The sequence below is a fragment of the Panthera uncia genome, chromosome B1 (assembly GCF_023721935.1).
Source record: "Panthera uncia isolate 11264 chromosome B1, Puncia_PCG_1.0, whole genome shotgun sequence".
NCBI classification, from domain to species: Eukaryota; Metazoa; Chordata; class Mammalia; order Carnivora; family Felidae; genus Panthera; species Panthera uncia.
In genome coordinates, this window is record NC_064811.1 from 171,069,498 (window position 1) to 171,083,688 (window position 14,191).

At 40.2% G+C, this 14,191-nt stretch overlaps 1 protein-coding gene across 5 annotated transcripts in view; it reads right to left on the reverse strand.

The window, feature by feature from the left end:
* The window catches only part of NRG1 (neuregulin 1), a 1,105,519-nt gene that overhangs the window by 112,776 nt on the left and 978,552 nt on the right, over positions 1 to 14,191 (reverse strand). The window contains exon 1 of one of the 5 annotated variants that reach the window (XM_049631638.1): positions 10,137 to 11,051. The exons of 3 other annotated variants lie outside the window; for them this stretch is intronic. In XM_049631638.1, the coding sequence (XP_049487595.1) occupies positions 10,137 to 10,803 (667 nt within the window). In that variant the 5' untranslated portion in view covers positions 10,804 to 11,051. Of the gene's footprint in view, positions 1 to 10,136; positions 11,070 to 14,191 lie in introns of those variants that run through there. One more of the 5 variants, XM_049631639.1, reaches the window with a different exon arrangement.

A 14,191-nucleotide genomic window follows, 5' to 3' on the forward strand; every position in this document is an offset into this window, starting at 1 on the left:
TATGTATTTCTCAAGGAGAGAACCTTTCTCAGAGACATTTTACCTTTTATACAAATGTTTAATCTGCTGGAAACTTGAGTTACAAACCCCACGAGAGATCAGAACTGTGAATTAAAAGAAGTGTGGAAAACTATTTCATTAATATATACCGATTGCAAACCAGCCTGATAGCAGAAAGCATACAATACATAAAAATACCAACATTTTCTGGTTGTGTGTGATCACTGGCAAGAAGTGGAACATTGTTGAGCCTGTTTCTCTGTGCTAAAAGATTTGGTTTCTACTGTCTCTATGAAACCTAATTGTGATTCTGCAATAAGCTAAGACACATTCAAAATATATACCACTCTAAGGTTAGAGTTTCTAATATAACTCAACGTGATCTAATAAGATAACATTATTCAAGAAAGTTGTAATATAACCCACTATATCCTCAAGACATAACAGTACCCAACATTGATAAATCCTATTTAATAAGTAGTTGAGATTATTAAAATAGTTCAATCCAAAATGGAGAAAATCAATTTTTCATGGTGATAAATCATTAGCTATTTAGAAAACTCAGCAATCCAGAACAACCAATTTCCCAAAGATTTGTCATAAGCCAAAGACTTAATGTACTGATCGCAATGTTTTTTATGTATAGTTCACTAAATAGGTAGGTGTTATATAGGTCCTTGACCTGGGCAGGGGTTAATTTTGATATCTCCCTATGGTCATTGAAGTAGAAAGATAAAACGAGTAAAGTAATTATTTTATATAATGTATTTTCTGTTCTCTTTGAAAAATCACAAGAGTTGTGTGATGGGAAAAACTCTAAAAATGCAGCTTGCTTTAAGGATCATAGTGTGAAAAGATCAGAGTTGTAACACTGAATGTTGCCACTAATCATTCTTAAGATTTGCTTTGTAGGCGAGACTTAGCATCATGTAACAATCAATGGTTACTGATTCCTTTTGCTCCCAGAAGAGCAAGCAATTATGACCCAGGAAGCTTCACCAAGGGATTACAAACAAATGCTAACAAGAGTTCAATTCCACTGTCCTTAGATCATTCCATTTATTTATGGAGCTTTTATTGCATGACACCAACATATTTCATAAAACAAATACTTCCTGTTACTTAGCAAAGGAAGAGGCAACATTGAAAGTCGTCAGGCTAATCATGGTCGAGTCTGCGGTTAAGGTCTCACTTCACTCTCTCCCCCAACTCATCCAGTGAGAAACCACAGGTCTGGGCCATCCGCTCCATAACCTCTGATGCTCTGGGCGGGACACCACCTTCAGAATAGGGTGGGAGAATGGGGACGACCGTGCAGTGAGATTAGTGGAAAAGTAATGGCGGGGTTTGAACAGCAGAGTAAAGAGAAAAGTAACCATGGGATAGCAAGTAAGAAAGAAATACAGGGAGAGAAAAGGGAGAAGAACTGGAGAAACAAAATCATATCAACATTTGACACGGACAAGGTACCTAAGTTAAGACTTGAGGATCCTAGTGACACGTGTTTCCTTACTAATTAAGTTTTATTTCTTACGGCAACTCTCCTTGTCTTCCATGTTGTTCTTATGTTCCTTCCAAGTAGATCTGAAGGAATATTTGGACATCTGGCTTACTTTTGAGTTATGAGTTTTTATAGTAAGATAAGTTATGGAGGAGAGGTGATTTCTTTTTTTATTAGAAAATTTCTTGAATATAAAATTCTATACTAACTTTTACTTAAAACAAAGTTCATAAATTTCCCCTTTGGTGAGGATAAACGGCACCTCAAGAAACATGATTCAAACACTCAAGTGCTTATCACTGAAGATTTGTGCCGTAAATCAACTCTCGTCACATCATGTTCTTGATGACAAATAGAAGATGTTTTTACCTTGGGATATTTTCCACTATATTTCATCACATTTTCTTGGGTCAGTCAGCTTATTTGCACTGCTCAGTCAGAACAACCTATACCTGGGTAAACTCTGCCCAAGATTGTTATCAAATATTTCCCCCTTAAAAGTGGCTGCCTCATTGCTTTGATATTGATTCAGAGTTCCACTTGTGCAGTTAATCCAATATACTTGAGTTAATAACAATCAAGATGACCAAAGCATTAAAGTTTTCACATAATACTAATTCTACTTAAAGAATAAATGAAAATACATATATTTTGCTAATCACTATACATTTTGTAAATGAAAGGCTCTCATAAATTACAACAAAAAATCAAAGTGCCTTAAGTGCATGTACCCAGAGCAGCACTAATTTTCTTTTTTTTAGAATTGTAACCAGTAATCCAGCTTATAAAAGTTCATTTGAAAATCACTGCAGCATATTTTTAAGGTACAATTACTCTCTACTACTATAACAACATTTTTTTCTTTTTTACTTTTTACAAGCTTCTAGCAATTAAATGTGGAACTAGAATTGTTTTTTTTTTCAAACATTGATAACTTTTTCCTCTACACTTTAAAGGTTTTTATTTATCCAATTTTATTTATTAAGTAATCATCAAACCATCTTCCCTTTTATTTGGAATATTATGTGTATATATATATTATGTGTATATATATATATATATATATATATATAAAATTCATACCATATATAGTATTTATATTGTAGATATAGTATCTTTAACCAAATTAAAAGAACTTCTGCATTTGATTTCACTCAAAGATTGTATGTAAATTGTTATTTCCATGGGCTTTGTGAAATGGTGAAAACGGCTTAATTCCTATCTTTTGGGGTCTAGAAATCCCAGTTGGCAACAATAAAGAGTTAGGTGAATGTAATTTTCATTTAGATCAAGGATTCATCCCATGCACTACAGCTAAACCATATAGATTCCTTTTCATTATCTCAGTCTTCCCACAGAATGCGCTTCTTTGACAAACACAGTTTTAGTCACCTTTCCCCCCTCTTCCAAGTAACTCCTTATCATTGTACCCAGGAGAAAGCCCATTACACCCTAAATTTTGGACATTACCCTAAGAATAATTATATATTCCATCCAATTTTTGGGGGAAAATCACTCTTTTTATGGTACTAGGGTTCAAGAAATTGTAAAGTTCTATTATCAGTCTAATAGAAACCAAATTAATTCACCTTTTAAGACTACCTATAATTTATTCCTAAGAATGTTAACACTCATGAGTATATGTGTATATGAACCCTGACAGAGAGGAAGAAGAAGAAAGAAGTTAATAATTCTTAAGCTTTGTACTCCTATGAGGTATTTTCCTTACATACAGTAACTTATCTTGTCCTTCACACAATCTCATAAGAGTTGTAAGTATTAATATCCCCATTTGTTTAGATGTAAATTCTAAATCTCAAGTAGTGAAGTGATTTGCTCAAGGTCATATGGCTTCTAAGTGGTGCAGCTGGGACTTGATGTCAAGTTTCCAGTACAATTTCCACTTCACCATGATGCCTCTTCCACTCTTAGTTCTAAGTTTTTCATGAGCTTCCCCAAACTCCTAAACTCATTCTCCAAAGTGTTACAAAACCACTTTGTCAAGACCAAAGGAAGAAAAGAACAAAAAAAAAAGAATCAAAAGTAGAATGAGGGGGAAAAATTGGTACTGGTTTCATATTTAGTATGGTTTGGTCCTAGGACTTGGGTGTTACCCAACATCTCATTTAATCCCCTAAACAGGTCCAAGGGATGCATAGTGCTATCCTCAAATACAAATGAGGAAACAGATTCAGAGGGATGATCTACCTTGCTCCAGGCCATGAGAAAGACAGGTATGATTAAAATTCAGGTCTGCCCAACTGGTAAGCTAATGCCCTGGGACAAGAGACTTGAGACAATCTAAGATGTAAGAGGCCTGAGAGGTAAATATATCTAATAATCTGCTTGGAACATGAATCTCCCTCAAATGTGTCACTGTTTAAATATTTCCATGAAGAAGAAACTTTCTTTCCAAATACATATTTTATTTGGAATAACTTTGATTATAAAAAAGTTCTCCTGTACACCATATTGTTGGGAAAGGTATGCCCATCCAACCTCTGCTCAAGAGGGGTGTCCTACACTGATCAAAATTGTACATGTAGAATTGTCTTTTCTAAAGAGGAAGTCTGCAATGGAGGGAGAGAAATTACTCATTAGGACTTACATGATAAACAGGAAAAGCAAAGTCATTGAGAGGAAGATAATATATGTACTGTTTGCATATAAATGCCGAAGGCAGTTTGGAAAAGAAAAGCAAGGTGTAGTGAAAACCGGGAGCATTCCAGTTTCCTCTCAGCGCTCATATAATTAGCTGGAGTGACCTTGGTCACTTCACTTTTGCAGATCTGAATTTCCTCACTTCGGGAGTGACTCAGATAATTTTTACATATGTTCGACATATAAAATTCTATGATTATAGAATATCGATTATATTATTTGGAAACAACCCTTGAGTGCTTACAAACACACACACACACACACACACACACACACACACACTAGTAGATAAAATTCACCTCAGCAAACTTGGCAGTGTGGTCTGAGGTGATGAAGATGAACTCTATTCCCTGCTCCTCAATCACTTTTCATGTGAATGGTACACGAAGCCAAATTTTCATTCAGTTTGGGAACCAAACCTTAATGGCAGACGTTAGCCTTTCTCTGGATATTGAAACTAAAAATCCTTGGGAGTGTTTTAATATTCTTTTTCTATAAGCTAAAACAATAAATGGAAAATATGACCAAGAAATAAAACAAAAACATTTATAGCTGTCAGCTTTCTAGAATCTGAAAATAATTTTACCATATTTACATGTTAGAATTAAGTATAGGGGCTCTCAGTCAGTTAAGTGTCCGACTTCGGCTCAGGTCATGATCTCGCAGTTCGTGGGTTCGAGCCCCGCGTTGGGCTGTGTGCTGACAGCTCAGAGCCTGGAGCCTTTTCAGATTCTGTGTCTCCCTCTCTCTCTGACCCTCCCCCATTCATGCTCTGTCTCTCTCTGTCTCAAAAATAAATAAACGTTAAAAAAAATAAAAAAAAAAAGGAAGGTGACAAGAAGAAATGCTGAATTCAGAGAGTATATGCAGTGTTAAGTAAAGAAATATCTCAGGTTGATTCAAATTGTCTAACTAGATTCTTAAAATTCATTAGAAGATAAGTTCTATGAGGACAAGAAATGTTACTGTTTTTCATTGCCATAATGCCAATCTAGAACAGTGCCTGGTGCATAGGAGGTGTTTAATATGTATTCGCTGAATTAAGAAAAAGAAATAACAGAAGAAAATCATTGACATACAAAAATAATAAAAAGGGAAACATGACCAAAAAAGTAGACACGGTATGGTTTACGGCTTAAAAGAAAGCTCAAACAGATTCAGTTGAGAAGTTATATTCTAGTTCTCAGTTTTATTCTAGCGCTTCAGTGAAGCTTCTAGCTTAACTTTAGACAACTCATACCTTTTTTATGGCTCAGTTTCTCAATCTATACAATATCTCTCTCTTTACACTTTAAAAGGATCCTATGAGGTGACAGTAAAAGGAAAAGGGAAGAAGGAAGAACAAAGATACATGGTTTGGGACATAACGACTTTCTGGGAATGCAGAACTGCTGATTTGTACAAACATATAAAAGTCAGAGAGAAACCAGTATGAATCATACTAAGGAAAAGAAGAGGGGGCAATAAAGAAGAGGGACAAAATTTTGAATGAATTGTGCCAGTAAGAAACCTGGGTATTGTCCTAGAGACGTATTTTTGTATGTGTGTTTGTAATATGTGTAAGTACCACTCAGTTAAAATGCAATACAATTGTATGTGAAAGAAAAGATCAATGAATGTTTAATATTTTAGAATGCAATGAAATATTGATAAATAAAGCCAAAGTGGCATAATTAGAAAAATAAGGAAGATTCAAGAGATAATTGGGTAGGTGGGGAGGGAGAGGAAGGAAGAAAACCAATTTAAGTATAAAGGAACAAGGAGACACAGAGTGGGCAGGGAAGAGGTGAGCCACAGGGCCATCTGCTATATGTCAGCAAAGAGCCCACCCTAGAAAACCCAAGCTGTTTTCGACAGCAAGCTGAACACTGTATGGATGAGCAAATAAACAGGAAAAAGACTACCACTACTGAGAATTTAATAAAAGCAAAACAAGAAGGTGGGAAGAAAACTGAATACTATGAACTATACATGCTTGACCAGTGGTTCCACTTGACATACGTCCCTGTCAATTGGGTGCCACTTAAACTATTAGAGTTGCTGTCCAGTTCACACTCTCTGGAACAGGGAAAAGCTGACAGGAGAAAAGAGCCATGTGTGGATTTAAATTCAGGGGGACAAGACATGTCTCTGCTTTCTCCTATTTAGGATTTCACTGAACCTTTCAGCATTTTGTAACTTTTAGTAAAAGAATGTCACTAAATCTTTCAGAACCTGGGTTTCCGCCTCATCAGCAAATTAATAAAATTATTTGGTTTCAGTCGAGGATCTTTCCATTTCTCCCAGTTTTTAATGTCTTAGGCGTTAAGCAAGTTTTGGTTAAAGTGGAGAAAAGTTCTTTGAAATCACCACTCTGAAATCACCGATAAGGAATTGTAGGTTGCAAGGAACTGGATGAATCTATTGGGCTTAAAATAAATGTCATTTTTAAATTGAAGGAAAGAAATCCTTTGGTATATTCAGTTAATCACGCTAAGCTTTGCAAATGGCAGTGACTCCTATCCTCATTGTGGTAACAATGGTTTGCCATGCAACCCAACACAAAGAGATTTAAGACAAAGCAAAACAAATTTGGCCTGAGATGAAAATACTAATACGTTCTTATACTACAGAGTCTGTTGTCAAGCAGGCTCTCCCATCCAGAAATACATTTTCTTCCAAGATGGCACTATAGTTCCCCGGCTACAATTTAATTAATCACCTCTTTTTATAGTAGTCTAAGTTTGCAACCTCTCAGAGTCAGTTCTTTCCATATAAATAGAAGGTAAGAAAAATTTTAAAGCCCAGGCAAAGAAACAAAATTAATAGTTCAAGTAGGGGCCCCAGTGAGAAATAAAAACGTAACTATTATCATGGCAAATAAAGATTGTGGTAGTGGAAAACCACCAATCACACACAGAAAAACTTCAGGATTAAAAAAAAACAATGCATATATATTTTCCAATCCTGTATTAGGTTTCTTAAAGATCTAGATGGATGCATGGATTAGTATTGTGAAAACATGAAATTATATTACCTTATGCAAGAAATACCCATTTGAGAAAAACCTGATGCAGCTACTATTCCTTTGGACAATTAAGAATGCTCTGTATTGCCTTTTATTACAATAAAGAATGTTTTAATTTTAAAAAAAGTCCGTGGAAAGGGGAGTAATTCCCCTTTGTATAGAATAACCCTAATACTAGAGGGTAGATTGGTTGGGGAATTACAGAGCAGACACAATTACTAGGATTGTCTCTCTTCCACTCTCTCAGGCTCCAGGATAAAGAAGAATCAATTAGCCCTCAACAGACTATGACCTTGAAGGCTACAGCTCTGTGCATAATATGCTGAATATGCTGAGGCAGATAGAACGGGGAGAGTTACGTCCTGAAACCACCAAAGAGCATGTTTCAGATACGATAACGTCATGTTAAGATTATACCATCACAGCTGAGTTCATGTCAAAAACATGCATGACAGAAGGATAGGTCTGGTTCTTCCTGTGACGAAGCAGTACTTTCTTAGTTGAAGAGAAAAAAGTGAATGAGGTCACAAATGACAGTCTAATTCCAAGCTCTTTTGTGTGTGTGTGGTTTTTTGGTTTTTTTTAGTCAATGGTTACAAGCTTTTTAAAACAACAAAAGCAACCACTTATGAGTGTCTGAAAACAAAGCTTCCTGGACCAACCCCCCCCCCCCCCCCCCCCCCCCCCCAGTCCCCCTGCGCAAAAACCAGACTCATACATTTTTAGGATACTCATGCTTTTGCTGTTGTTTTCAGGCACTAGGCTAAAACATTAACACCGAGTTTCCCATACAGAACGCCTTATAGGCGGCAAAGTGTTAAGCACCATCTACCCCTAACTTTTCAGGAGAAAACTACTTCCCATACTGCTTTTCCAGGCTTATCTCCGATGCATTTCAGAGTGCTGCAGCTGTGTCTCTGGCCAGAACTGGCCACCGTGATGCTTTTAGGCAGCAGTAAATCTTTTCCACTCAATGCAAATGCCAGAAAATCAATGCCCTGGGTTGAAAACCAAGAGAAGAGAAACTATATGGAAACTGTACCCTCTTAAAATACTTAGTAGAAGAATTTACCTGAAAAAATAATTTCTCAAAAAGTCACTACATACTTTGTGACATGGTCCTAAACCAGAAAAAGGGACTACATGGTTCTCTGCTTCCTGCCCCCGCCCCCAAAAAAGATGACAAAATTATGGAATTTACCAAAGGAGTTTTTTGTTTGTTTGTTTTTTCTTCATAGGGTCCTCTTTCTCTTTCTGGAAAACTAAGCCTATCCGGGCACATTTTAATTAAAGCCAAGTTTCAAACGATAAAGACAAAGAAGTAACCTTGTCTTCATGGGGAATGTTGCTTCTCTTTGCAGGATCTGTACTTGCTTTTTATAGCCTGTCATTTCATCTGGGTATTATTTCCTGGTCACTTTGCCAGGTGGGAAGAGGCGGTGAATGCAGTGATGTCTGTCAGACCTTTAATGATGCTTCAGGGATTTGATAAAGACACAGAGCAGTGTCTGCAGAAAGGAGGTTCTTTACTAATTACACCTGAAAAACAAGCCTCTCTCTCTTCTTCTTCTTCTTTTTTAAAATCTTTGCCAGCAGTTTCTGCTGTGTGTGAAATGAAATGATCTTGAATCACAAGCAGATCAAGTTTTCTGTGTTTCTATACCACACGGCTCTACCCCACACAGAACATCATGTCTGGAAAAGACATTCTTTATTCTTCCTTACCACCCAGAGGGGAACCGAAGGGGTGAGGATTTCATCGCAGAACCCTCACCCTCAACTCTTAAGAGATTTTACACACGTTATTAAGGACTGGATTCTCTTCTCTTTTACTTTATTCCACGAAGGACATATTCAGCCAGTGGTAAAAAGTGGCAGAAGGCAGAGAAACAAAAATAAATCAGAAACATTTATAAAAAGAAGCCAGAGGCCACTCCTCCCTTCTCTACTGACGTGGGGAGCAACCTGACTAGTCATGGTTTCTGCCTTGTCAACTTTCCATTGTAAGCATTGCAGTGACCCAGTACGAACAGCAGCACATTGTTCTGTATCGTTTTAAGAGCGTGGGCTCTCTTCACTCACAGGTTATTAAACTGCACTGCTCCGGTCTGACGGGCAAAAAAAGACACGTCTGAAAAAAAAAAAACGATGTACCTTACTAATGGATCTTGTACTTTTTAATGACTGCCAAGGAAGCTATTTAAACATTTGATTACAGAAGACAAAACTAATTTGGGGAAATCCTTTCATGCGGCATCGTACTGCGCCCTGAATAAAATAAAGCTGTCCCTCGTAAGTGCTCGGTAGCCGAAACTACAATCTGGGCAGGACGGCAATCGCCTGCCACTGGTGAGGGGTGAGCACTGTAAATGCGCTATCAGCAAGAACCAATTAAGACAGAAATGTGGTGAGAGCAGAGACCAGTTAAGGGAGCAGGAAGAAGGCATGGAGGCAGATAACAGGCAGTGTGGGACCACTGCGTGGCAGAGGGCACCCGAAAGGTGAGGAGAGGTGATGGAAATCCACACGGGAGAAGGACAGACACAGAACCACCCTCGCTGCTCTATGGAAGTCACATTTATAGTTTTGTTTTGTTTTGTTTTGTTTTGTTTTGTTTTTAAAAAGGATGCTCTGTCTGATGTGTTCATTTTTAAAAGTGTTAGAAATCAACTGAATTGCAATTAAATTCAAGCATGACTCCCAGATGCTGAAGTTTTGGGTCCCCCACCCCAGACCGAACAGCCTGGCTGGAAGGAACACTGTTTCATACCAGCAGTTTGCAAGATCGTTTTACTCATCTCTTCAACGCCACCCCAAGCGCTCCAGTCACATGATGTGCTTAAACAAAACCATGCAATTAAAATAGAAGAAGACAAGGAAACAGCTCCATGCTCAAGAGAACGCCTTTTAGCGCCTCAAGCCCACCCCTTTCCATGATTCATCATCATCATCTCTCTCTCTACTTACAAAGTTTAGGAGCAGTTTGGAGATTAGTTTCTGTTGTTTGTGGCTGAGTTGCTGACTTGGGTGTTCTCACCTCAGGGTTCCGAGTGGGGAAAGGGAAGGATGCTGCAGTGGACGGCAGGAAAGAAAAAGCAAAAATACGATTCTTCGGGGTCGGGACCGCTGAAGGTTCAGAGGACACAACGGCATTGTCAACTTGCACTGTAACTTGAACCTCAGTTTCAGATTGAGCCCTAGAGACAGGTGAAGTGTATGCCTCAGATGCTACCCATACAGCTGAGGCAGCGGTTGGATCCAGAGAAATAATAGGGTCCTGGCCTAACCCCCCAGGGTCAAGGTGAGTAGGAGAGTCATACTCAAATATCTTGTCCACAAATACCCACTTGAGGCCAGCAATGCAGAGGCAGAGGCTGACTAGGCAAGCCAGAATGGGGACAATGCAGATTTTCTCCGAGTTGAGGCAACCTCTCAGGCGCTCAGCTTCCAGGCAGACACAGCAGGGAGCTGCCAGGCCCATGAGTCCGGAGGTTCGCCCATCTTCAGTCTGGGTCTCTGGCATGTCTTCTGCTGCCGGAAGCCCGTCAAGAGATGGGTCTGCACTCAGCTGAGTGGAGGGGCTGGAGGACCTCTCGGCGGCTCCCTCGGACATGTCTGGGGAATAAATCTCCATCGGCTCACCTCCAGAAGGCCTGGCCTCTCTCACGGTCCATTACCATGCAGAGCTCCCCCCAACCAAATGAGACAGCATCTTACAGGGGGAAATCGATAAGTCTTCCAAGTCCAAGGCCATTATCAAAAGCAAGAGGAGTTCAGGAGGGAGGAAGGAAAAAAAAGCCTCTAGCAACTACCAAATGAAAGTATACTGTAATTCTTTACTGCTGTTTCCGGGTTACTTTTGCAGTTCTTTCAAATGCTTCTCCAAACCATCCCGGCTGGTCAAGAGGGTTGGGGGGGGGGTGGGGAGGAGGCAAAATAGAAACCGAGCTGATCGTTGGTCAGTTAAGTAAACCAGTAGCCCAAACTGAAAGGCATGTTTCTCACCTCGAGCATCTGAAGCTGGTGTCTGCTTAGATGGAGAAAACAACTGTCATGCAGGAGAAGTAAAAGCAAAAGCAGGACCAGAGGTGGCGGCGGAGGCGGCAGCAGCGGCGGCGGCAGGAGAGGCAGCAGTGAGAGTAGCAACAGCATCCTGTTGTGTTAACGCGAAGGCTGAAAGAGGCTGAATCATTACACAGCAGCAGGTGCCTGCCCCGGGAGCATCACTGCAAACAGTATCATCACACAGGGATCCGAAGGGAAGAGTGCGGCCCGGAGGGGCGGTGACTCCCCTCCCCGCCCTGCCTCCGCCCCCACCCCCCCCAACCACTCCTCTTTGTCCTTCTTGAGCGCTCATTCACTTTCTTCCCCTGCAGCTCTGCCCGGCTTCATAGTCTCTTTCTCTTCCTTTCCCCTCCTCATCCAAAGACGTTCTGTCTCTCTGTCTCTCTCTTTTTCCTCCCTCCTCCCTCTGTCCGCACTCCAGAGCTGCTGGCTGGTCTGAGTAAAATCAGTATACCCAGCGACGCAGGACTGCCAGTGACTTCCTATTTTATCCAATTAGAAGGAATAAAGGCCATCAAATCAAAGAGAAGCAGGCAGGCACCAGTTAAGCTCAGTCCCCATGGCCCCCACCCCCTTTCTTCCCTTTCTCTTTTTCTCTCCACAAAAGCAGCCCCAGTTTTCCACCCCCACCTTGCTTGCTTCTGGTCTTGTCGGCTCTCTTTCCTTCACCCACTGTGGGGTCAGAAAAAGCCAGCGATCGATGCTAGCAATCTAACAAAGCTGGGATGGGGCGGGGGATGTAGGTGGGACCTTATGGGTTGGACCTGAGGCTTGGCAAAGTCTGATATCTGATTCCTCCCTAGAGAGGTAAGCTTTTCAACAGCAATTTCTTCTTGCCTGCCGCTGAGAGAGAGCATTCCTTCCCCTGCCCTCTAATAAGTTTTGTTCACCAAGAGGACTGTTATTACCTGATTTTCAACCAACAGTCAGAACGTGTTTTTTTTCGAACCTTGGACAGCTCTGCCTTCAGCCCTTTTGGCGATGATTGTGTAAGACTGCAATGCCCAGGGTGAAGTGCTGAGCCTATGCTGAAGGAGGGGTGGGAGGGAAGGGGAGAGGTGTTCATGGATCCCCACTCCGGTCCCATTTGAATTTCCATTTCCTCTTTCCACCCACAGCAGTCCTAGACTAATGTCAAGCTAATAAGAAACACTGGTAAATAGCGCTATGAAGGGAGCAAAAGGCTACCACTTTGTTTTGAGATTAGCCTTCACGGTGACTCCACACTGCAGAGGTCTGAATTCCCCAGGAGCTGTAATATATACCACATGTCCTCTGCAAGAACCACACTGCGAGTATTAAGAAGAGTTTTCCAGAAGAGCATGCCTTTGGGTTAGGTCTCAATAGCTTTACCTTACAGACAGTTTCAATGCTGATTTTGCCCCCCTTTTAAAACAGCAGCCGTTAAAAGACTGGAAGAAATGCCGTCTTTAACAGACAGCACGGGATTCCCTGAACCTCCCTCCTGTTCTTGCACTATATGCATCTAAGCCCTTAGTCCATGCTTTACCATGACTGGACACCCAAATGGTTTCCAAGGAACCATTCTGCTCACCTATGTCAATGGGAGTCTTAAAAACGCTCTCTAAATCTATACTACATAGCCATCATATGAGTCCCAGCAGCAATAAATTTGGAGCTCAAGTCCTGAGAAATCCTGCTTTAAGCACATTAAAGTTTGTATAACACGTGCTCGCTTCGGCAGCACATATACTAAAGTTTGTATAACACAATCTCCACCGCTTTGAAATATTTTTAAGCTTTAAGTGGGCAAGCGAGAAGAATATTATCACATCAAAATAACATCGGTCCATAATTATAAGTGATTTAAAGGATATTAACTCTCAAAACGTGTTTGCAGTACTATAACTAACAACAACTACAAAAGCCTGAACCAACTGGCCTAATTGCGATTATGACTATGACAAGCTGATGGGCAAAATGACTTATCCTCCACATAACCTGCACTTATATACCAGTAAGCAATATTTTAAAATAAGAATAGTTAAAATAAGATCCTGTGCCTAACTTTCTGGCTTTAGCCATTTGATTTTAAAGCAGTGAGAGTTTTCTGAAAGATTTTAGCAACGGACATGATATTTCATATCATGGAAAATCTATGGGGAAGCCTTTACAGTATTCATACTGAGAGGTATTCACATTTTGATTGTCAACATTCACGTGAATGTTCAGAACCAATATAAGCAAGTAAGTGTTTACACTAAATTAGGGTAATTTGTAATTACTTTAGAGATTACCCAGTTTAAATACACGGTACCTAACTCCTCACTTTTGCCCCAAACCAATACCACACTCCAGTATAATACACTGGCACTTCATTCACAATTACCATCTCAGTTTCAAAACTCAAAATGGGGTTCCAGCAGCCCAAGCCAGGCAGGTAAGAGAAGACGCCAAGAATGGGAACCCAGAGTGAAGAAAAGTGGTCCTCAGCTTACACCAATAACAACTACCCACTTCACCTTAATCACTGAGAACAAACATATTCCGCCGACAAAGAAATTACTGGGCGCTGCTCTAATTGTCATCTTAAAGACCCTTAGAAAGGAAAACAACGTATCACACCAAGGCTAGAACAAAACAGCAGAAACAAAATCCTGTGGGCTGCCACAACTGTCTTTTCCCCGGGGCTATTCAAATCTGTAAGATGTGTACGTGTCCTCCCTGGAGATGTATTCCATGAGCCCTGTGGCACCTCGAAGCTAAGATCAGCTTGCCGAAAGCCAGCATCCTGTAGAATTCTTTCCCACCAAATCAGAAGGTGAATGTAATTGAGGAAAGGGGGTTGAGGACATAAAGAAAAAAAAAAAAAGGAGAGAGAGAATTCTTCATGAGTTCTCCCCTTGAGAGTAGGAACCAAAAGTTGCCCTTATCCCTTAACCAAATCCCCTATGGAAATAAAGAAGTGAGAAAGGGTGCTGTGGATGGGTAAGGGA